Source organism: Mixophyes fleayi, chromosome 6, assembly GCF_038048845.1.
Source record: "Mixophyes fleayi isolate aMixFle1 chromosome 6, aMixFle1.hap1, whole genome shotgun sequence".
Lineage (NCBI taxonomy): Eukaryota > Metazoa > Chordata > Amphibia > Anura > Limnodynastidae > Mixophyes > Mixophyes fleayi.
The window spans coordinates 157,878,653-157,904,081 of record NC_134407.1 but is presented as its reverse complement, the minus strand read 5'-3'; the positions used below and the strand labels follow the sequence as shown (position 1 = coordinate 157,904,081).

Here is a 25,429-nt window from a genome sequence, read left to right as displayed (position 1 = left end):
TTGGGATGGTGTCCTAGACCATATTACTCAGATCACCAACATTTGCTTACCCATTGGCCATTTTACTAGATCCAGTAATAAATCATCTGTCAAACAGATATGTCACATTTGCAATTCAGCTAAACTCCAAATCACTAGTGATTGGAAGAAAGCTTCACAACTTTCCAGGAACACAGTCCTTAATAGAATCTGGCACACAACATCAATAGAATATATAAGTAGCTTTCTGCATGATACAGATGCTACATTTCTCAAAGTCTAGGACCCCAGGTATCACTCTTAACAACTGCAACCCCCCACCCTCCCAAGTACCTTGTAGCTCCTTCTTTACCCAAGATGTTGAACTGGGTAATTTCAAATAACCTATATGTTTGTCCCCCTTGGTGTTGAGGAGTTGTTATATCTGTCAACTTCCTCAACTCCCCACACCATTCCTCCATAACTAAATAAAGGTTGACGTCATTGCGACATCTGTCACTAGAAATGTAAAGCGGCAATGTCGGGACCCCTAAGGTTAAGTGCTTAAACACTTGACGTCGTCTTGAAGGTAAGTCTTTTTTTTTCCATTCGGTTTTGCAGCATTTCGGATTTTTTTTGTAGGGCTTGTCCATGTCAGCATAGTCAGAATAGTTAAATCGTACCCAACCCATTACAGGGAACATTCAACCATCCCAATGGTTGCACACTTCATAACTGTAGGATACCTGGGGGTTAATTTATCAAGCTGCAGTTTGGTTGTTATAGCTAACATCTCCACTTTTTCAATCAGATTCTAGTTATCATTTATTTAGTACATTCTACAAAATGACAGCTAGAATCTGATTGGTTGTTATAGGCAACATCTTCATTTTTCAAAACCACAGTTTGCTAAATTTACCCCCTAGCCTTACAAATTACATGTCACAGAACAGGTTTTCAAAGGGGAATAAAATGTTGATAATACGGTTTTAAAAATTCTTTTGTATGTGCTGCACTAGTACGCTGCTTTAAAACAAATGTTTATGGTAAGAATGAAAATGGCTCCATTTCTAGAACTAGGAGCTCTAAGTACTAAAGTTAAACCCTTAGATTGTACGCTCCTCTGAGCAGGGCCATCTCTCCTCCTGTTTCCACCACTTCTAACTCTGCTCTCCAGCTACTTAGCCCTCCTCCTCAAAGGTCCTCCGCCCCACATTCACTTTCGCTCCCTCCTCCCCCCTGGGGGTCTCCCTGTCTTCCGCGCCCCCCTTCTTGGGCCCCGTCATTTTCGGATCCTCCCTCCCCCTTCCCCGCCCTCTCTAGCTGTGCATTGAGCGTACTGAGTTGCTGTGTTTACTGTACTGTGCTGTCTCCCATTGTATTGTGATTTTGTTTGTCTCTGTACGGCGCTGCGGATGCCTTGTAGCGCCTTATAAATAAATATTAATAATAATAATAATAATAATAATAATAACTCGGACTACTGGTTCCCAATTATGTATCATGGCACTCTGTGCAGTTCAACTATTCCCCATTTAATCTACACCTAGTGACTGAGATTGCGCATCTTGTTCCTCTCAACCTGCTTTTGTTATAACTGCTTCCAAAAAATAATTATTTTGTCGATCATATATATATTCAAATAATTTAATTTTAAGTTTAAATAACTACACAACAACACAATATATGGTTTTAAATATTTTATTTTTTGATATGCATGTGATGCTGTGAGTAAAATATATTACAGTATATAGCAGTATTCCAAGAAAATAGCTTATTTAATGCACAAAGCTTTTGAAGATATAGCGATAACAATAGTAAACTTTTACCATAATGTGACGCTAGATGACACGACATGTTTACTGATGCATGATCGACAGCTACAGTAAGTTAACAAAGTTAATTCATAGGTGGTGAGACTTTAACATTGCTGAAGGAGTTCACACATGGGCCGAACATGTTCCACCTCAGTCACATGACAGGATCATTGTTCAAGTTATCCTGACATGTAGGTGGCAAAAGCTGATGATCTTGTGATGTCCGTCTCTCAGGTGGAGTGCCTAGATCACTCTGCCTTCACTGCAGTTCCATGTGTTTGTAAGATGGCCACACACACACAGGCCAATAGCGTTCATCTTCTGACTGAATTTACCGTCGTCTTTGAGAATGATCCTGGGATCACGTTGCAATATCTAGCTAACTGCCCAATATCAACTGTGGGTTTGTCAAGCTTAACTCTGTAACAACAATAACATTAACTGATATACACACTTTTGGAACAATTTGCCAATAATATGTGTTAAATGCGTATTTATAAGTTGAGTTAAAATGATGGCATTCTATCCAAAATCACAAACACTACAGACTAAATTTGTGAGTTTGGAGATGGTAACACCAGATTTAAAGTAAAAGATTAAGTATATGAAGTTATCAATGTAAAGACCTATATTTTGTACTGTATTCACAAACTTAAATCTGACACTAATGTGAGTTATGCCCAGTTCTCTCATTATTTTGATGTTTATAAAATATCGGGATAAAAGTTAAGTTAATGACACCCTTTTTATCCACTCTTGTGAATTTGTCCCTTTTATCCGATAAAATGAATGTAGTTTAGAAAAGATGAGAAAATATGGCACACAGGTAATGTCCACCCATAAACACCCACTATGGCATGGGTCATTAAATGGCTTAATAATAAACTAATACTGTTTTTCTCTACCTGTATGGTTCTCCAGATATATACTTCTATATATAACGGCAATGATCAAAGTATATATAATGCCCACCTATTGTACATGATGAGTGTATTCGTAAAGATAAGAACACAGGGCTGCAGCTCCCTATATGTGTGGTATACAAGTTATGCTTGTGGTTAATAATTGGACAATATATTACTGTAGAGTCACAATTGCATTTAGACTTCAAGCAGTAAACCCCCAGTCAGTCCCACTTTCCTACTGTTCCTCTTGTAAGTCTATTCTATAGATCTGTATGGGTACAACCCCTTCCTGGCTGCCAACTTTTATAGAATTATATCTACCCAAAGTATTATTGATGATTTATATGTTGCTTGTATAATAAGTAAGTATGTGTTTTATGTAAAAGTGTGCCCATTTTCTACACACAGTGGAGGCAGGCATCTTGTCAGCTCATGTAGGTAGGTCTATATATTCACTAGAAGGCACAAGACTAACATTATCATATATTGAATATTGATTTAGCCGACATGATTTCTGCCTCCACTGTGCGTAGATGATGGGTACACGTTATAATTGTATCTGAAAGGTTGTGGAGGCACAGCGTATGGTTTCTGTACATAGAGTGAAACCTCAGTTATCGGACATGTACTCTAATTTATGTGCCCAGTAATGTGGATTATTAGGTTCCATCTATCTGAAAAGTGAGCAAAATCCTGTTATTTATTTTAAATGTCAACAGTCAGGCATGGAATGCAATATGTAAATATGCAAGTAGAGACCTATACATTGCAAATAAATTATACTAATTCTTACACCCTCTATGATCCACCACATCCCCCCAACAATGAACTTTAAAAACAATCAACTTTTATGTTAACATTATTAGTAAAAGTTCCTGGTTCACTTTAATTGTAAGCTTTACCACTAAGGAATATCTGACTGCTCCCTGTGTTTTTTCTGGTCTAAACGGTATATATAAATACATAACCACAGATTTATCTCTGCCCCCTTATACACCGCTCTTACTCCCACAATCAGTAATTCAGGAGCATGGTGCCAGACAAATGGGTAGTGCAAGCATCCTGGTAGCTGGAAGGCAAGGTGAGAACCTCATCTCTGGCACCCATACAGTTCTGCTGAGACAAGGTTCTCGCCTCATGGAAGGAACTGCCTTATATCCAGAGAGTGAAATATAACATGTAAAGAAATCACATTAGCCATTATATTTTACAGGATGTTATTATTGTCTTCATCCCAGTGTTAGATTACCATGCAATATAAAATTCACAGACAGGTTTTACGTTCTAGCCTGTGTATTCTGGCACTGTATATACAGGTTTTATGGTGAGTACTTTCACCACTTGGTAAAAATATGTAAAGAAAATCCAGCGACGGAAGATTCTACTGAACACATGGGTGCTCTGCCTCCATGCTTTTAGCTGAAAGAACACGAACATTTTGAATATCCTCATAAGTTGCTGTCTGATAAGCCTCCAGTCCCTGTTTAAAAGAATGAAAATGTCAAAGTTATATATTATCTGCAAAAAAAGTGCTGTAATACATTCATTAGAAACATATTAAATTATAATAATATAAAACTTTACTTAAAATACAGTTCTACTAAACTGTGGTGCAATCATGCACCTTGAAGGCTCCAGCATTCCAGCACTGTTCTCTCTCTGCTGTAATTCTCAAAATCATATGAAATAGGTAAGCAATAATTGCAGAGTAGTATTTACAATACTACCAAATGTGAAACATGGCTGCCTTCGTGACAGAGATAAGAGATTCACTGGACTGTTGGAACCATAAAGAAAATAAAAACCTTTGATAATGGCACACAAACAATTAGCAAATATTATTCATAACAAAATAAAATATCCAGGCAAAGCTTCTGCAATTCATAGGAAAAAAAAAATACTTGCAGCTCTCAAAAACCCTTAAAGTACTTGAGATGCAACTACAATAGTTATAAATGATATATACACTCACAAGTCACCAATTCAAATCGCTATAATATTTCATGTTAAATGCATGAAAAAAACAGTACAATAAAACATATTAAAGCCGAAAAAATCATGATTTTCTGAGGACTACTAGCAGATTCTTCTATATTTTGGAAACCATTTCCATGTGAGTTGCATTGCTCTGTCCCATAGCTGAGTGGTTCTTTTGTTGCTTTCACTATCTACAATAGGATATTTATATGCCACATATATATCTATATGTTATGGCAAGGGCTTCTGACATTCACCTTATAAGCAGCTAATTGGGGGCGGATGCTGGTGCTCGCCATCGGACATAAGAAAGTTCTGTATACAGTGCATCCGGAAAGTATTCACAGCGCTTCACTTATTCCACATTTTGTTATGTTACAGCCTTATTCCAAAATGGATAAATTCTTTTTTCCCCTCAAAATTCTACACACAATACCCCATAATGATAAAGTGAAAAAAGTTTTTTTGACATTTTTGCAAATTTATTAAAAATAAAAAACTAAGAAATCACATGTACATAATAATTCACAGCCTTTGCCATGAAGCTCAAAATTGAGCTCAGGTGCATCCTACTTCCAGTGATCATCCTTGAGATGTTCCTACAGCTTAATTGGAGTCCACCTGTGGTAAATTCAGCTGATTGGACATGATTTGCAAAGGCACACACCTGTCTATATAAGGTCCCACACTTGACAGTGCATGTCGGAGCACAAACCAAGCATGAAGTCAAAGGAATTGTCTGTAGACCTCCGAGACAGGATTGTCTCGAGGCACAAATCTAGGGAATGGTACAGAAAAATATCTGCTTCTTTGAAGGTCCCAGTGATCACTGGCCTCCATCATTTCTAAATGAAAGAAGATCATAAACACCAGGACTCTTCTTAGAGCTGGCCGGCCGTCTAAACTGAGCGATCTGGGAAGAAAGGCCCTAGTCAGGGAGGTGACCAAGAACCCGATGGTCACTCTGTCAGAGCTACAGCATTCCTCTGTGGAGAGAGGAGAACCTCCCAGAGGGAAAACCATCTCTGCAGCAATCCACCAATCAAGCCTGTATGGTAGAGTAGCCAGACTGAAGCCACTCCTTAGTAAAAAGCACATGGCAGGCTGCCTGAAGTCTGCCAAAATGCACCTGAAGGACTCAGACCATGAAAAAAAATTCCTCTGGATGAGACAAAGATTAAAGTCTTTGGTGTGAATGCCAGGCGTCATGTTTGGAGGAAACCAGGCACCACTCATCCCCAGGTCAATACTATCCCTACAGTGAAGCATGGTGGTGGCAGCATCATGCTGTGGGGATGTTTTTCAGCATCAGGAACTGGGAGACTTAGTCAGGAAAGAGAGAAAGATGAATGCAGCAATGTACAGAGACATCCTGAATGAAAACATGCTCCAGAGCACTCTTGACCTCAGACTGGGGCGACGGTTCATCTTTCAGCAGGACAGCGACCCTAAGCACATAGCCAAGATATCAAAGGAGTGGTTTCAGGACAACTCTGTGAATGTCCTTGAGTGGCCCAGCCAGAGTCCAAACTTGAATCCGAATGAACATCTCTGTAGAGATCTGAAAATGGCTGTGCACCGACGCTTCCTATCCAACCTGATGGAGCTTGAGAGGTGCTGCAAAGAGGAATGGGCAAAACTGTCCAAAGATAGGTGTGCCAAGCTTGTGGCATCATATTCCAAAAGACTTGAGGCTGTAATTGCTGCCAAAGGTGCATCAACAAAGTATTGAGCAAAGGCTGTGAATACCTATGTACATGTGGTTTCTTAGTTTTTTATTTTTAATAAATTTGCAAAAATCTCAAAAAAACTTTTTTCACGTTGTCATAATGGGGTATTGTGTGTAGAATTTTGAGGGGAAAAAAGTAATTTATTCTATTTTGGAATAAAGCTGTAACGCTGTGAATACTTTCCGGATGCACTGTATATCCAAAACTACTTACAGACCAGAGTAGAGCCGCCAGCCTGACAGGTGAGCGTTGCCAGCAGGCTGATCCGTGAGGTCTTATTGGTTCTTGGAGCATTTGCAGTGGATTCAAGAAGGGAGGAAAAAAAACAAAAAACAAGTCCAAGTAAGTACTGGGGAGGGGAGAAAAAAATCTGCCAGAGAAGACAGTAGGCTGGGCAAAAATAACAGTGGAGAGAGCCAGGACAGGGCTATGGCAGTGAGAGAGAGTGTTGACAGGAATATAAATGATGCTAAATGACTCCAGCTGAAGGACATGGGGGGCATAAAATTGGCTACAAGGCTTGGCAGAGGAGGAAGCAACATCCCCTACGGAAGACAGCATGGCTGAAGTTCAGAGAGTGAGTAATGACAGTTTAACGCAATTTTGTGGATCCAGTTTGCTTGTGGAGAACAGAACCAGAATATTATTGAGGAGAAAAACATCCTAAAGCTGGTGACAGAGCCTGGAAATGATAAGTTATCTGTATTTCCTATTTATTGCATGGAACTGAGTTTTATATATATATTACCATAGCAGTTAGTGAGGGAACAGGTGGGGAGAGCCGAAGATAGTGAGTAAGCCCTTTTTCTGGACTTTGTGATGAGGGCTAGAAGTAGGGATAGGTAGAATTAGGGGAATAGACTGTGTTAAATAAAAAGGACCCAGTTTACCCTATATCTGGAACCTGTGCTGAGCCATACCTAAGGGATGTATCAACTGTCAGTCAGTGATTTTTCATGCTGATAGCATTATAGCATTGAAAAGAACCAAAAAGAGTTTGTAAGGAAAATTGCACCTCAGACAAAGCAAATAATGAACCACAGTTAAGATGAAAGTATTGCGGCTAGATATTGCCGACTTGAGCGAAGAGAGTATTGCAAAAGATCCTGATATTACTTCGCTGCAAACAACGGCTAGTTTGAGTGATGTCATATTGCGCAAACTGAACTTTAAAACTTGATTTACAGCTGAACTAACAGGAAGTTGGTGGGACTTATAATTAAGTGGAGGGCCCTCCATTGTTTAATTTTGCATATCCTAATGTTCATAGGTTGAAATGTTTATGCATATATCTGATGTTGAAATGTAAATTGGAGAAGTTTTAGATTAGCCAAAACCTGTGTATTGATGCTGCTGTAATCAAAGTATTAAGCTAATATATAAGGTAAATACTTTTTAGTGAGGAGAGAAAGATTATAAGTATACTGCACTGAAGTTTAAATTGTGACATGTTTATGGTGAAACTTATTTTATGCTAGTCTGCTGGTTAGAGTAACTCTTAGGAATAGATATTCATAATATAGCGTTTAATTTTGTAATAAAAGTTAAACTTGACACAAAACCCAGTTTTGAAGGTCTGCTCTAAACAATAAATGTGCCGGCGTGGCTTTCAAAACCCGCCATATAGTATTGCCATTACTTTTATCATGTGTCTGCGGTATTGAAGTAGAGGGCAGGGGGTTCCTTGGTCTCCCTCTGGAGAGACTAGTAGATCAGGTTTGACTTCCACCAAGAGACACCGTACAAAATAATATACAATTGTGGGCCCACAAAGCAAAATGCAGATAATAAAGACTGAATCTTTTATAAAGTTATATTTTTTCTGATATCCACTAGTAGATCAGGTTTGACTTCCACCAAGAGACACCAATCATGTTTATTTGGATGGTTGATCTTTGTGCTGATATTCATACATTTTTTTTACAAATTAACTTATTTATATATGATCCAAATTTCTTATAAGTATCATTATTGTATGGTTATTGCGGAACAGGGTTTATATGTGTACAAATTGATTTTTTAGCCTTATTATGTTTTATTGCACTGTTTTTTTTTATGCATTTCACATTAAATATTAGTGATTTGAATTGGTGACTTGTGAAAGTATATATCGTTTATAATTATTGTGGTTGCTTCTTAAGTACCTTAGTGACTGTTGGAACCAGGTTTAAACGGTGGGGTGTACTGGATCAAAGCATCATTACACTCAAGGTATGTAGAATGCTTTAGGTTATCATTACAAATTGATTCAATATGAAAAAGTAACTTCTGCCAAAGGACCAAATTGTGAATTGCCAGCTCACAGTGATGTCTAGTGACGAGGAGGAGGGGGGTGAGGGGCGCATCATTTGGCTTTAATCAGAAATGATGAGCACAAACACCAAGCAAAGGTTGATCAATGTGATTTATCTATCCAACCAATATCTTCCCATGTATGAGAAGCTTAAGATGTAACATTGCAATTTAATTAAATTTAAATAAAATGTATTTCTTTCTGTTCTCAGCTAGGCTGGGAGAAATCTTTTTCAGTGATTTTCAATAGCTTTAAGCAGGCCACAATGAATGACAGAACCACTGACTCCATGTGTAGGTGGCCAGATTGGATGAGATCTGGCGTTCAGATCAAGGGTCACTTATCACACTGGTGTCTATTCATGTTAATAACTGTATTTACCACCAGGAACAATAATGATCCTATCAATTGCCCAATATCGCCTGCTGTTTTACAGCATGGGTGACTAGCATTTCAAACAGAAAGTCTGATGTACATAGAAAAAACTGCATCCTCCATGACCACAGACTAATCTGGAATGTCAGTAGTTCTCAACAGAGTTCTCCAGCATTGTGCATACATAGTGTCAATGTTACTATTTTAGGTTCAGTGGATGATTGTTAGTATACTGCAAAATTATCTAGTATTTACACACAGACCTACAGAGAGCAGCAGTGTTCTAAAATGAGAAGATTTCAGTGTTTTTGAAATATGGGTGCTAAATGCTTTAGGCCTGCTTTAAAGTCGTTGCGTAAAAATACGCTTTGCCACACTGCGCATATTCAGAAGAATTGGCTGTTGTTTCATTCATTCAATTGTACTACCACAACAATTCTTCCTCTCAAAACTCCCCCACTAAAGGACTTTCAAAACCTCTTTGGTCATCATTGCATATTTGCTCTTACATTTACCTGTTGATGTTTGGGGGAAACCTCATAACACACTCATCTGCCCTGGGTCCACTGTGGGCTTTGGAACCAGCCTCATTGTACTTTGTCCTTCCTTTTCCCTCTATTCGTTTCCTACCTTGTACTTATACCATATATTTACATTAAGTACAGGCAGGCACTCAGGATACACTGCTAGGTAGCTCATGAGTGCTATAATGACATTGCACTATTTGTTGTCTTGTTCATGACTATTACCCTATGTTCAATTGCTGCCTTTATGTATGTAAATGTTACCGGCTGATATTTTTGGTTTGGTGTATGTGAATATGAAAATTAAGATCTTGGAGAAAAAAGGATTACATACTATTGTGGACTTACAAGGTCTGGCAGGCATTGACTGATTGGGCATGCTGGTGCTTGTAGAACTCCAAGTGCCAGCAGGCCTTGGCATCCAGATCTTGATGTAACTTTTTCTTTCCTGAAGTACTCCACAGAGATTTAGTATAAAAAAAACACAACCAGCTTCTAGTAGAGCAACACAACCAGCTTCTTAGTGGAGCTGCGATGAAAATCAGTTCATTTGACCTAGAGGAGTTGATCTGCGATCGGCCAAGGTGAGCAATTTTCCCCCATATTGCAAAGCCCTTAGGAGTACTTCAGGAAAGAGGAAGATTCTCTAAATATGATAAAAAAATATAAACATAGGTTTGTGAACCTAGATGGTCTGGCTGTCAGTGACTTCTTGAGCTCGCTGGTGCTTGCGAAAGCACCAGACTGCATCAAATATATAACAAACCATGAGACCCAAAAGCAAGAGTTTCAGTATAAATATAACATAACATTGTAAGATCAAATAGACAAAAAAAAACATCACATTGTATATCCAACAGAAAAGAACAGAAAAATACACGTCTAAAACATACGGGTTATTAAGCAAATCGGCATTCAAGATGCAGGAATTTTTGTTATAAAGTGGAGGTAGCGGATGAAACTGTAGGTAAAGAGGGGGGGGGGGTTGTAGGCAGGAGGGAGGGTAAAGGGCTATGAAGCAGAAAGATGTCACAGTTAATTTCTGGTCCGGGACAGGAATTGTGAAATTGGAAACAGGGGTCCCATGTTGCATGGAATTTGGGTAAGGTGTTGTTGAGAAGAGTAGTAATGTATTCCATAGAGGATATATGCCATATTCTATTCAACAGTACCGTTCAGGACAGGGGCGGGACTTTTTTTTCCATGCCCTTGCTATCAGCAATTTAGATGCATGACTAACATGCAGTATCAATTGTACCGAAGGCTTACTTAATGCTATCATGGGGGTAAGTAGATGTATAAGAGGATTCATTGCTATACAGACTTCGGTTACTGTTTGATTACATCTATGGCAATATTCCAGAGCTGTTGGATGATAGGGGAGTCCCACCAAATGTGGAGGTATGTGCCAATTGCTCCACAGTCCCTCCAAAATCTGTTGGGTACCAAGGAGTATATACAATTTAATCTTTTTGGGAACCATGTATCAGTGTGAAAATATTTTATAATAGTTTTCTTTTATACTCATTTTAATGGTGGCTTTGGCAATTCTCTTCCTTATCAAGACCATCCCTTGTAGTCCAAAGAGATCCTAAAGTCTTTCTCCCAGGCTTCCTCATGGGAATCCAATTACAGGGATTCAAAAGAAATGACGGAATGATAAATTATAGATGTATTGCCTTTGTGGCCTTCAGAGTAGATACAGTGTCTTTTGAAAAATGAAAGTTTGCGGACAGTTTTGCTTTGCGTTTATGAATAATTATTTACTTATATATTGTTTAATAAATGTACTTTTGGGTATCATCTGGGTAATTCTGCTTTTCTGTATTAGTTTATTTTGTATAGTGGAGGCTTAACACTACCTCTTTTGAATTGCTGCAATTGATTCCTATTGGATATTATCATAACTAAGTACCAAATCAGTGCCAGAGATTTGTCACGCTGTAGGCCTATGAAGGCTGAAGATAATTAGACACTAACCGGTATTGGTGCAACTGGTCAAACAGGCGCGGAGTCTAACGTACCCCTGGTGTTCACCAGGGACCCCCGCAAGGAGGTTTGGACTTCGCAGCAGAGAGCACGCAGGTCGCGGTCCTATTAGCCAGTTACCAGTGTAGCGTAGAGGGGTCAGACAGTTCTGGGTCACAGCAATCAGGAATATCAGGTACAAAAGGGTAATTCAAAGGAATAGTCGCCAAGCCGAAGTCACAGTACAGAATGGGTCACACAGAAGAGTAGAATGGTCGCCAAGCCGGGGTCACAACAGGTAATCAGGAATCAGAATACTCAGGAGTATGGAGAATAAGGAAGCCAGGAACACTGGTGGTGAACCTGTTACTCTGGCACCCTAATGGCGCCAGAGACAGGTTTAAATAGAGGGCTGACTGTAGTGATTGGCGGAGAGGAGGAGGCGGAACTGGTAGGAGAAGCGGCGTCCCGTTGCCTAGCAACGGGACTGAGAACAGGGCGCATGCGCCCGAGTACCCGGAAGCGGAGTCCCGCGGCAGCTGACAGGGAAGTCAGAAGACTTCAGCAGGATAATTTTTAGAATATGCTGTGTAGAATTAATAATGTAACTTATCAAATGATTTTATTATAAACACAAACTTAATTTGTCTGTTGCTTTGTCATGATACACCTACTTTGTTATCTAGAAAACATACACACCTCATAGGTATGGTCCTCGATCTTCAAACTGCGCTTCTTATTCTGAAATATGAATAAAATTAAGCAGTTTCTACTGTTTTTGTTTGAACTGGAAACAGTATGATGTGGCTTAAATACAGGTGGCAAAAAAGTCTGACTCCTGGAATATATTACAACAACAACATCTGTACAATACCATATTGTGGGATGAACCAATATTCATGAGCAGCAATATTATGGACCAAACTAATATTGGAAAGCAACCTATTAATTTATAAATAACTAGTGACATAGTGAAGTGTAGATGTTGGATGCATTTGAAATAATTACATATTAAAGAGACAAAAATAGCTAATTTTTAACTAAAATGTATTTTGTAAGTCTATGACCAAGACTGAAACTCTCACACTCTCTCTCCCTGTATACATACATATAAATACAGGGAGGTAGCAGCTTCTACAGGGTCGGCAGCTGAGAGGTCCGTCAGGGCGCCATGTACCTGCAATCCATTCTACTTTGGCCCCTGCTTCCACCTGCTGTTTGACCACTGACACTGCAAGGGATTAACCCTCCATCTCTGAATAGGAATTGAACTGCAGTGGTGGAGGAAGATGAGATGGTCAGGTGGGCGGGTTCTTAAGGTAAGTGAGGGGAGGGGAGGGAAGGGGCCCTAGAAACCTCTGGAGCTGTTCAAAATGTTGCTATGTGCAGTTACTGTTAACAGTCACTAAGGGATCCTTTAGGCACAGTGTGCACTTCAATTACTAGAACGTTTCCTCACATTTGTCAATGATTCGGTTTTACCAGAAACCTATTTTTTTTAAATTATTTAAACTATTTTTATTGACAAGATGAAGCAAAATAACAAACATCAACAACCTAATACAACCTTCAAATATTTTTCACAATATTAAAATATGTAAAATGTCAAATTTGAACTTAATAATACAAATGTGAGACCTACAGGGGGAAGTGTCGTTAATGGGGAGAGTTAGGGGGGATTTGGGCGGACCATCGGGAGATCAAATAAAGGGCTATAGGTTGTATGGCTTACAAAAAGCTACAGAGAATACAAATGGATTCATCATCAGATGTTAGAGTGAATCAAAAACTTAATGTCTGATGCCTGTTTCAGACATATATCCTTTAGAGTGTTCTGTTGCTTTAAATTCTAACCACTGAAGCCACATGGAGATGGAATGCAACGATTTGTCATTCCAGAGGAAATTATTTTTTCCATGGTCATATAATAGTTGATTCGAGCTACCCAATCTTTTAGTGATTGGAGAACAGAGGATTTCCGGTGCATTGGGATTACCGGCTTAGTGCCTTGCTAAAATGTCTCAAAAGGGACTGATGAGAATTAAAAAAAACAAACAAAAAAAACTGTGTAAGCCAAAAACCTGTGTCCTCTGAAATCTCACAATTCAGAATATTTCCCTCTATAAAATACTTCCTTACAGAATAATTTTATTTGTGCACATTTTCACCAGATATTTATGTAACACCCTATTTCATTAAAGCATCTCCAATATTCACTAGAGGAACTTGAGTGCATTTTATTTAGTAGGCTTCGGTGTCTGTACCAACAAACTATAATCTTAAATTGGGTCTCTATGACTGAGGTGCTGATTGAACATGCGTGTGTTATTTGGAAGAACTGCCAGAACGCTCAGTACTCTGGGATGGAACGTGTTTTGTTTCTAGTTAATCAGATCGCAGCATTATTTAGATGGATTAAAGGGGTCTTTTGAATTTGTCTAAATGGAAGATGATAATATAAAGGGTAAGAAATGCAGGGGCACTTGGAAACCAATTACTTTTTTACTTTATAGGGAAAACATTCAACCCAGAAAGACTGGGAATAAATGTCTCAGAATAATTGGAATAGCCTCTACTTTCAGCAACATTGTAAATCCAATGGGAAAAACTTATGTATGATAGGTTAAGCTACTATACTAAAAAGTTATTCAAAGTTAATTTAATACTGTTCTTTTTTTTCAAGCACATGGATATATCATTTTAGTAGCATATGGGAAAACATTACTTTTCATTTTATGGGCATAAGAAAAATGACATTTTTTTTAAAATTCTTCCCATAGTGACTTGTATGTACCATGAATTTCCTCCTGATAGATGGGGGAGCCAGTATGGCATAGCTCTTATTCTACCTAGCTACCTAAATGTGGAGCACACGCTTGCTGCTCACCTTTGGTGCACAGACTTACCATCTCCATTAGCATTACTACTGGCACGAGTATAAAGAGCAGAATAAGGAATGTCTGGATCATAATGATTGCATCTTTCATTGTGTTTCTTGATTTTGCAGTAACTGTATTCCAACAATCTGTAAATGTAAAAACATAGTATTGGTTCTCTGATATTTGTATATATGTTATTCCAAGCAGGCCACATTTATCCTTTGTATTGAGTACAATTATTTTGAAGGCACTTAATTATATTCTGTTTAGTTTTGCATTATATAAATAGTTGCCAGCACCCATTCAGGTATTGTTGCAGAGAACTCTGTATATGGTACTTCAAAACAGACTTGGTGACTATTGTAATTATATATACTAGTAATTGTTACTTTGTAACTACTTATCTCACCCACTGTGCATAGATCATATGCACAATTAATGCCTATAGCAAAAAGAAAAAGATAATGTTGTTATTGTACTTTGCACTTAATTTTCATATACAGTTCAAGTGCAACACATTCACATTTCCATCCCCACCAGCAGCTGCTGCCCTAGCTCACTTTAAGAAATACAGATATCTGGTTCATATAAACGTTGCAAGCACTTATACCGCTTTCATACTGCCGCCCCGGCAATATCCCGGGTTTTTCAAGCCGGGTTTTTGCAGGGGCTCGGAGCATCCCAGCTCAGAAACACCATTTATACTGCACCTCGGACCCGGGAATTTCCCGGGTTGACCCCATTCATACTGCACAAGTCTGTGCCCTGGCAATTTGTGGGAGTCATCACCAGAGCAGTTTTCATTGGCTGAAAAATGGTGATGTCATTGACAGTTGTCTAGCTTACCTATACAATTCCATAGCAACTACTAAATTGTGTTTGAATGACATTGCACAAAATCAAATGCTCATTAGAGGATGTTTAAGCATATACTTTATAGGAGTATGGAATAAACAATGTATTTTACAAAATGATAAAATTATTTTGTGTTATTTATGACAATGACTTGGCTAATCCTATTTCAACATGTTTTTTTTATTGTCCTTTACTGCCTATTTTATTACTCCTGAAGGTGTTAATAACAGTTTGTAACCCATTTCCATTCTCTGACAGAACAGAATCCTATTATTTTACCATTTTCCATTTGTAATAATATCCAGCCTCTCACACTATTAATTAGTAATGGATTTGTAGCTGTCATCATGTGTAGTTACTAGGCAGCAAGCATTGTCACAGCAAGCATAAAGTACACTGCTAAAAATCCTCTTTTCTCAACATTTGTAAACATTGTCCAATCAGCTTGTTTTCTGTGCAACCCGGGTTGCCCCATTCATAGTGCAGGCAACCTGGATCCGAACCGGGAATTACCCCTCGATAAATCCCGTGTTGAAGACCCGGGTTTTTAGACCCGGGATTTTTGACTTGTACCAGTCATACTGCACCAAGACCCGGGTCGTTTGAGCTCGCCCTGGCAAAAACCCAGGATTTTGGTGCAGTATGAATTGGGTATTTACACCTGTAGCCTATATACAGTAAGTAGAGGCAAACAATGTTCATAAGACAAAACATTATATCAATCTGCAACTGCTGTGAGTAGGCTGAAGTTACGTCTTCTAAACATTGTTTTCCTTAGGCTGCAAAAACATATTATACAGCAATGTGAAGGTAAATCTTTACTTAAAACAATAACCAGTCAAGTGGCTATACATACTGCACTATAAATAATAATTTATTTTGCACAGATTACAAATGTAAACTGAAAATATAGAAGAAAAGAAACACACAGTTGGATAAGATTTTAAATTGGCTTTTTCTACCATTTTAACTAGAATGTGTTCTGTATACTCTTTAGTTTGCAACCAAACATATACATTTGTTAAAGTTCCACCAAATGTTTTCACTTATTTGTTACTTCCTTTTTTACAGTGTCACCACAGACTATTGCAAAATAATATTTTTGATTAGATATAACTGCAATGAAAAACAGGAAATAGCTATGATGTCACCCTGGTATGATGTCTCTCTCTGCTTATCTAGAAAATAGACTATTTAACACTTGGAAGCCCAAACCTTTTAGTGTTCTTTATCTATGTATCTATCTCATCCCATTGATTGTAAGCTTCCGAGCAGGGCCTTCTTACCTCTCTGTCTCTATTACCCAATATTGTTTTATTACTGTATTTGTTCCCAAATGTAAAGCACTATGGGAGTTTTCTGGCACTATATAAATACATGTTAATGTTGATAATACTCAAAAAATCCTCCCCTGACCCTCTCTAATTACGGCTCTCTCCCTCTTTCCATTTGCCTCCAAACTTCTCAACCTGGTTGTTTGCAACCATCTCCCTTCCTTTCTCTCCTCTCAGTCCCTCCTTGACCCACAGCAATCTGGATTTTACTCCCTCCACTCTATCAAAACCGACCTCTCCACTAAATATAAAGCGCACTTCACACTTCTCCTCTGTCTTGACCTCTCTGCTGCATTCAAATCCATTGACCATCCACTACTTTTGCAAACTCTCAAATCTATAGGCCTCCCGTAACACTGTCATCTCCTGGTTTTCTGCTTACCTCTCCAACCACTCCTTTTCAGTCTCCACACAAGACTCCATCTCCCCCCTCTTCCCTTGCCTGTCGGAGTTACCCAAGTTATCCTTTCTTGGCCCTCTGCTCTTCTCCCTCTACACCTCCACCTGTATGCTCTCCTCTTACCTTGTGTCTCCTGCTGTCTCCCAGCCGCCCCATCTTCAATGTCCCAGCGTTTTCACAAACTTAATGTTGGAAAGACTGAAATCATTGTCTTCCCACCTTCAGGGCTCCCTCACCTCCGTCCTTGTCTTTTTATATCCTGAGAACACTACCCTCTTCTCTGTCCCTCAAGTCTGCTGCCTAGGGGATCATCCCTGATTCCTTCCTCTCCTTCAAATCACACATTCAGTCCTTCTCCAATTCCTGCCGCTTCCACCTCTGGAATATATCCAAAATCTAGCCCTTTTTCACAGTGGAAGCTATCAAAACTCTTATTCGCTCTCCTAATCTCTCACCTTCATTTTTCCATGCGCTAACTCTGCATTTATATCTATATAGTTTTGCCTACTATCCTACAATGTAATCTCTAACTTATCTATACTCTACCTGCATTTTGTATATTCTGCCTGCATTTTATATAATTTGCCTTTATTTGCTATACTGCATTTTATCTACCCTGCGATATACCGTAATTTACTCTGCATTATATTATAATATATATATATATATATAATATAGTTTTAGCTACCCTGCAATATAATATTCTCTGCCTGCATTTTATATATATATACTGTTTTTCTATACTCTATATGCAATAATTCTGCAATCTACTTCTAGTCCTACAATATCACTGAAAATCCCTAAAATGGATACCTTATCATTATCCTTATACTGCAAATTTGCAGTCGTTTTCTCTCTATTTCTCTCTCTCTCTCTCTCTCTCTCTCTCTCTCTCTCTACCTCCTATCTATTTCTCTAATTCACCCCCGCACATACTCTCTCTCTCTAATACTTTCTCGCTCTTTTTCTGTTTGTAACCTTTGCGCCATTTTTCTTCATTCACGTTCTCTCTCTCTCTCTCTCAATACATATACATTTACACAAAGAGGAAGGACTGATAATACACTCATATACATTATTTCTATCTTTCATCAAACACAAACTTAAATTAGTGACAGAAAAGGGTAATACATTATTTGATTTGAGCTGGAAATTCACTTCTGAAGTGGCTTAGTAATATACATTATAACATCATGTAGGTTAAAGGATGATGTATTATCTGTACTGTATATAAGCATTTTATGTACTGTGTATATGATCTCAAAGTTATACTTGTAAAGTAAACATTTTTGTACCTTCCATTTGTATGTTTAGATAACTGACTGAAAGGATGAATGAATAGTTTGTTTATATTGATAATGCAGCACAGTGAAGTGCATGATTGATTGGTATTTAATTGACAATTAACATTTAATGGTTGGTGAATGGAGGTCAATAGATGTGTAATACGTGGGCGGTATATACAAAGGAATCGCATGAGTCACTCTTACGGATTTCTAGTTGGATGCATCAGTGTCATAGCTGGGATTCCCTGTTTAGGGTTGACATGGTACAAAGCGAATGTTTAAAAAGGTTGGGTAAAATGATGCCTCTTACGTTCATCTGAGATTGCATTATAACTCAAAAATTAATGAGATTAGTTATTAATAAGATCAAATGCATTGTATCATTATTATGGTGGAACACATAGTATCCTATTACAACCTCTTAAAAATTCAATATTTTACTAGAGGTGAAGGGACAGAGAGACCATGGCTGCTTCAGACAGGGGCTTTAGTTCATCTATGTGCCGATACTGTTCATGGAGCAGCATAGAAATCATTACTACTTTTTCTTTTCTCTGAACATCCTCTTTAACACCCACTTATTTTCCCAATAAATAGAAGTGGAATGAGTATGTGGATGCAGAGTTATTAATTCAGGGCATATTCACTCCCACTGGCTGGTGGTAAGATGGTAAAGTATGTCCATCATCTATGTGTTGGAGATTGTGGCTTGGGCAGGTTTATATAAACAGTATAACTGCTGTGTGTGTTTGGCATGTTATTTGTACAGTATGTATGCTACATATAACAATCATTAGTGATGCCTATATGAACAGCCTACATTTGTCCCCATATATAATTTTAATGGTCACCAAGATCTCACTCATAGCATGTGCTCATATTTCCAAAATACTTACCCACCACCATCAGCTCAGTTTCACAGGGTGATGTCTTCTCTCCTTCACTTGTATTAAACTTACAGAAGTAGATCCCACTGTGTTGTCTCTGGATCTTAGTAATTACCAGATTGTTTTCCTGTACTGTCATATAAGGATCTGGTAAGGAATTCGTGACTGACAAATTTGTATTTCTGTAAAACCAGGAGATATTGCTGTTCTTGAGTGCACTCTTGTATCTGCATTCTATACGGATATTCCAGCCTTTTCTCACCGCAATAAAGCGAGGGTCCTGTAGCACTGTATCTACAAACAGAATGTGAAATCACTAGACAGCCATGTTTTGTCAAATGTTTTATCACAATGTTGCTGAGGTATAATAATCTAAACTAATTCTTATTGCTGACTGTCCAGCCTTGTCCCTCCAGCAAGTAGAAATAAAACTTATTTTTCCAAAAGGTATCAAAAGAAAAGAGAAAACCAAAGCAATAACTGTAATGTAATAATATTCTTGATAAGTATATATAGTTTGGCTAGTCTCTGCAGGATATAGAACATATGCAGGTTGTTTAAATCATGCACATACATTTTTTAATTTAAAGACAGACTGTCACGTTTGTTTTACATAGTACCTAGTGCATTATGTAAGTGTAGGGAAAAATTATCTGCGGAAGAGCAATGTGAAAAGCACACCAAGGATATGGGGACTGTCTGAGGGACCGCCCCATATTATGCATCTCACTCATTCTTCCCAGCCTAGGGAGCATTTGTGAGGCAGGTTAGCAGCACCCAGGAGTGAGGATAGTACATAATGCAGGGTGACAGTGTCCAGTGAGGCACTTCTGTATCAGTTTCTGAGTTGACATATTTGATCTCACATTGAATTAAAGTTAAATAATAGAGTTCACCATTACCTACAAGATATAAAATATTTGTGTGGGAGGGGAATTTTTATTTTTTCCATTAATGCAAACATTAGCAAAACTGCATGTGAAAAACTCTTGACATGCAGTTGGTATTTAGGGTTTTTAGAGGTAATTAGATGTCAAATCATTAAGCATAATGTATTTAACTTGCACAAAATGCATTAAGTGAAACAAGAAGCATTTCTACAAGCTGTCATCTACACATTAAAAGAAATTGGCTATTTTGAGCTTTATGTTAACATGTGTATGAGGACTAAGACTGACTATAATCCACAAACTGTAATACTTAGGAATTTAAAATAGTTAGATATAGATTTTTCTTTTAAAGGAATAACAAACAAACAAACAGAAAACTGCCCTATATTGCTTAAAATATACTGTAATAAAGTTAAGTGTATGTGTGTGTGTGGCTGACCTGTGCAGGAATAATCAAGGTTGCACACCATAAGGCAACATTAGTTCTGTCTTTGTAAAAACTGTACAGGGTAAAGTGGGAGTGCTGTTATATCTATTCTCCTGTTCACTTCTAACAGAGTAACCTTCTTTGTCTTACAAATAGAACATCATTAAAGCATAAGTGCTTTTCCAGCCCTTTTTATATTAATACATTTAATTGTCAAAGAGTGAACTTGTTTGTGCTCTGCATGTATACATATCTCCCTCCTCTCCCTCTCCCTATTAATACTGTGGATTTCAAACCTACTGACATAGGATAGACGATGTAATGGTGCCAGTAAGTATGTATCCAGAGCAGTGACCATGTTCTCTGAAGAGTGACAATGTTTATATTGCAGATAACATTAGATACACCTTAGCTAGTGTATCTAATAATCCAGACCGGTCCAGCTGCTGGCCCGCAGGCCACATGTAGCCACCGTTTGTGGGCTCTTCTATATCACTTGTTTTTCTTTATGTACTTAGCCCCCAATATTTCTATGCAGACCCCTTGGTGTACGTGCTTAGTCAGCTCTGTTATAAAGGAAGCAACATGCAGAGGGTATAATCTACTTCTATGACCCCCTTGGTCTATTAGATACATAAATATTTTATTTGAAAAAATGACTTATCCTTTAAATAGCATCAGAGGTGGTGGCTGTTTTGTGGAAGTCATCTGTGTATAAAGAGGAAATCCCCCTTCTCAATGTACAATAATAGGGAATCAATCTTACTGCATATTATTTGACATAAAAATAATACAATAATAATAATAAATAATAAATTATACCTATGCTTTCGGTACTGTGTCCAAGTGAACAATGTCCATGATCTGAAAATACAATAGAAAATGAATATTGATACACCAAATACTGCAATAATTGGTGCAATAGGTAATTGTTTAAAAAAATATTACAAATATTAGTATGGGTAATGCATGTGATATGTACATACATTAACACCTCACATATAGGGGGGTATTCAATTGACCACAAGATATTTTTTTTAGACCGCGTTAAGTCTTTTTAACGCTGTTTTTTATCGTTTTCGTGCAGGTTAACTTTACCCGCAATTCAATTCCATTTTTCACGCTCCATTTTTTTTCATCAAATGGTTCTCTTGCACTCCAGTGGAAGGTCTATTGAAAGTATAGGGTGTGCGAGAGGCAGCCACGTTAAAAGCAATTCAATTGTTTTTTAACGCTGCGCGTTAAACAGGCCAATAAGCTGTTTTATCTCGCACCTCTTTGGGGTGTGATAAAAACAAAAAAACCTCTGAAAACTGTTTTTGAAATCATGTAAAAATGAGAAAAAGGATAAATTATGTTTACCACTAATGCCTAACATGTAAAAGTTGATTTTCTTGTGAAAAAATAATGAAATAAAAAAAACGTAAAAAATAAATAAAAATCACAATGAAATATATTTATGTATGTTTTTGGTACAAATATGTTTGTACAAATGTGTTTTGACATGGTATAGATGATTCTATAGTCAAAAATAGTTAAATAAAAAAATATGCTAAAGAAAGTACTGTAATGTAGATATTATCAACTAGAATGGTTGTGTGATGCAATAGAATGTATGAAAATGTATGCCAATCCTTTTTTTTGTGTTATACATGACCGCGTTAAAACTTCCCTTCACTGCCATAAAAACTCGCAAACACAATGATTAACGCGCGGGGCCAGCGTTTCCTCTTTTTCAATTGAATTGCATGAGTTTTCACGCTATGTTAACTAAAAACGGTCGGTATACCAGTTAAAAACCCGTGGGTGATTTATTTATTTTTTAAATTCAGCGTGAAAAAATATCTCGCTGTCAGTTACATACCCCCATAGAGCAATCGCCAAAATATTGATATATGAGCCCATGTTTACTGAAAGAAAATTTGCATTATTTACGAATGTTTAGTATAATATTATAGCACTGGGGTCATGAGTTTGATTCCTGACCATGGCCTTATCTGTGTGTATGTTCTCCCCGTGTTTGCGTGGGTTTACTCCAGAGGCTCCAGTTTTCTTCCACACGCCAAAAACATACAGCTAGGTTAATTGGATGCTTTCAAATTGACCTTAGTCTCTCTCTGTCTGTGTATGTTAGGGAATTTAGACTGTAAGCTCCAATGGGGCAGGGACTGATGTGATTTCTCTGCACAGAGCTGCGGAATTAGTGGCGCTATAAAAATAGCTGCTGCTGATGATGATAATATTCCCCACAATCTAACTTTTACATTACACATTTATCACAACCATCAATAATAAAATAGCTTAGACACCTGATACACAATGGGCCTCATTTAGAGTTGGCAAAACAATGTTGTACTGCAGGGGAGGTGGGAATTTAAATACAGACAGATTTAGAATTGGGTGGGGCCATATGCTAGCCAAACTAATTGAGTGTAAAAATAAAGCTGTCCAGTAATTATGTGCTACATGCAAAAGCAGCCATGTTCTGTCCATGCCATGTTCTGTGCATTTTACACCCCTTGCATTGTAGCATGGTTTGTCCAGGAACACATTTGCTCCTTTTTTTTTTTTTGCTTTGGTCCTAACTCTAAATCAGGCCCATTGTCTGAAAACTGAACCTTTATTGCTGGCAGCTTGAATTTCCTTACATCAGGCAAGCGGTTCAATTACAAACTTTTTCTTATTACTGTTGTTGCTTTGAGCTTAATTGAACATTGCAGTTATCTGAGCTGAATTAATTGATATTACGTTTTTTTGTTTTTTTTAAACATAAATTATGGCATCTCAAAGTGGCTCTAAAAATCAATCTTACCTAACTTTAACATAAAAGAAATGTAAAGATTTATTTTTTTTTACATTTGAAGTCTATAAAATCCTGTTCCATAAATGAATAAGAACAAAGCTGGGTATTTTAACTATTCCTACTACCTTATATGTATTAATGATGGTAAAGAGGTTAAAATTTACCTGAGCTCATAGAACATCGAATATCTGCAAATAGAATAGAACATGAATATGAATACACTAAACAATTAATTGATCAATAAAGATCTAATACTCAATGTCTTGGCCCACCGTGGCCTCTTGCAACATTTTTTTAAAGAATGTTTAATATTTATTTATCTATAATATGTCTGTTAACTAAAAAAAAATGGAGATGATGCTTAAAATGTGGATTTAAAAAGATAAGCTACCTAGTGAATCTTTGCTATTTACTAACTTCTTATATAACATGCCCCATAACTTAACTAACAGCTTTTCCACCAAATTCATTTAATTTCAGGTTATCTGTACTTGTAACAGTGTAAGATTATTTAAAATTCTCGATGGACAGACAATCACAAACACACGTACACCTCTTCATTATACACATTGTCCAAAAAAAATGCAAACTTTCAGCTTGAATCTTTATATGCTGGCAGCTTGAATTCCCTGACATAAGGATAGGGGGCAGCTCATACTGTCAATACAACTAGAGGTTCCCGAGGGCAGCCTGTAGTGCTTGACGTCTGAGATACTGCTGCAGGGAGAAGAAAGCAGTGGGCTTGTAAGACTTCCTAATGGTTGTTCATGATGGCCGACAAGAAGCTTGCACACAACTTAAGTTGGCAATATATGTAAGAAGCATTGCGTTTATCGGCACTTAGTACATAAGGTAACTGGATGGTTTCTATCAGAAGAATTGTTAGTATTATTTGGCATATAATTGAACAATTGCTGATTAATATACAGAAAAAAAAACACTTTTTTTTTGCAGCAGCAGCAAAAAAGATTTTCTGCAGTTACTGCAATGTTGAATGTATTCTTGTAAGTCAAGGCAAAAAATCCAGACAAATAGAATTAAAAGATGTTTATTAAATGCATTAAAAATAGCATACACGTACCTAGAAAAGCTGAAATTACAGCCGTTGCCCATTCGGTTTCAGGCGGTAAACTTGCTTCAGTATACCCCCAATTTTCTCCCTTGTAACTTGCATTTTAAAGCCATTTGCCTGACCTAATGCCCCAAATTTTCATGTAAAGGTTATTGTACAATATAAGAAATAAGATTTTCTGATATGATTTATCAAATGGAGATAGAAAGAATACCTTTCTATAAAAATGTGAAACAAGGGCTTTTTTAAACATTCTTTAATCATACTGTATCCTACCACAAGTACACATTCTGTCACTGTACCCTACCACAAGTACACATTCTGTCACTGTACCCTACCACAAGTACACATTCTGTCACTGTACCCTACCACAAGTACACATTCTGTCACTGTACCCTACCACAAGTACACATTCTGTCACTGTACCCTACCACAAGTACACATTCTGTCACTGTACCCTACTACAAGTACACATTCTGTCACTGTACCCTACCACAAGTACACATTCTGTCACTGTACCCTACTACAAGTACACATTCTGTCACTGTACCCTACCACAAGTACACATTCTGTCACTGTACCCTACTACAAGCAACCACTTGGAAGCACCACTGTTCTTGTCGTCTTTCCACATCAGACTTCCAACTGCATGTGTGTGCAATCTCCATTATATGCCCAACTCACTCTCCCATCAGTAGGTAGCAGTAATTTATTCATCCTGTATTTCTTGTTTTTCACTAACTCCATAAGCTAATAATTTTTGATCTAATTTAGCTTCAAGTGAAACGCACTTCAGGATTATGCAAATCCATTTGCAAGGATTTATCAGAACCCTAAAATCATGAATATGGTACAGTCCTGCTTTGTGCTCGATGGACCTGATTTACTAAGCACATTGGATCACTTTGATTTTCACCAGTTCACCCACAAGATCCAACCGTCACACTTCAAGGTGCACGCGTACATTCTGGGGTTTGGAGAAACCTCCACAAACTAGAACCGCTTTTAGATGTGTGTTTGGAGGTGCAGAAATCTGAAGAGGTGAACCT

General features: G+C 37.7%; 1 protein-coding gene across 1 annotated transcript in view; it reads right to left on the bottom strand.

The window, feature by feature from the left end:
* Nucleotides 1-1,649: 1,649 nt before the first annotated feature.
* The window catches only part of CD79B (CD79b molecule), a 36,947-nt gene continuing 13,167 nt past the window's right edge, over nt 1,650-25,429 (bottom strand). The window contains exons 4-9 of the mRNA XM_075176883.1: nt 23,473-23,496; nt 21,328-21,369; nt 19,198-19,482; nt 14,454-14,572; nt 12,247-12,288; nt 1,650-4,160 (exon numbers count right to left, since the gene is read on the bottom strand). Of these exons, the coding sequence (XP_075032984.1) occupies nt 4,062-4,160; nt 12,247-12,288; nt 14,454-14,572; nt 19,198-19,482; nt 21,328-21,369; nt 23,473-23,496 (611 nt within the window). The 3' untranslated portion in view covers nt 1,650-4,061. The remainder of the gene's footprint in view (nt 4,161-12,246; nt 12,289-14,453; nt 14,573-19,197; nt 19,483-21,327; nt 21,370-23,472; nt 23,497-25,429) is intronic.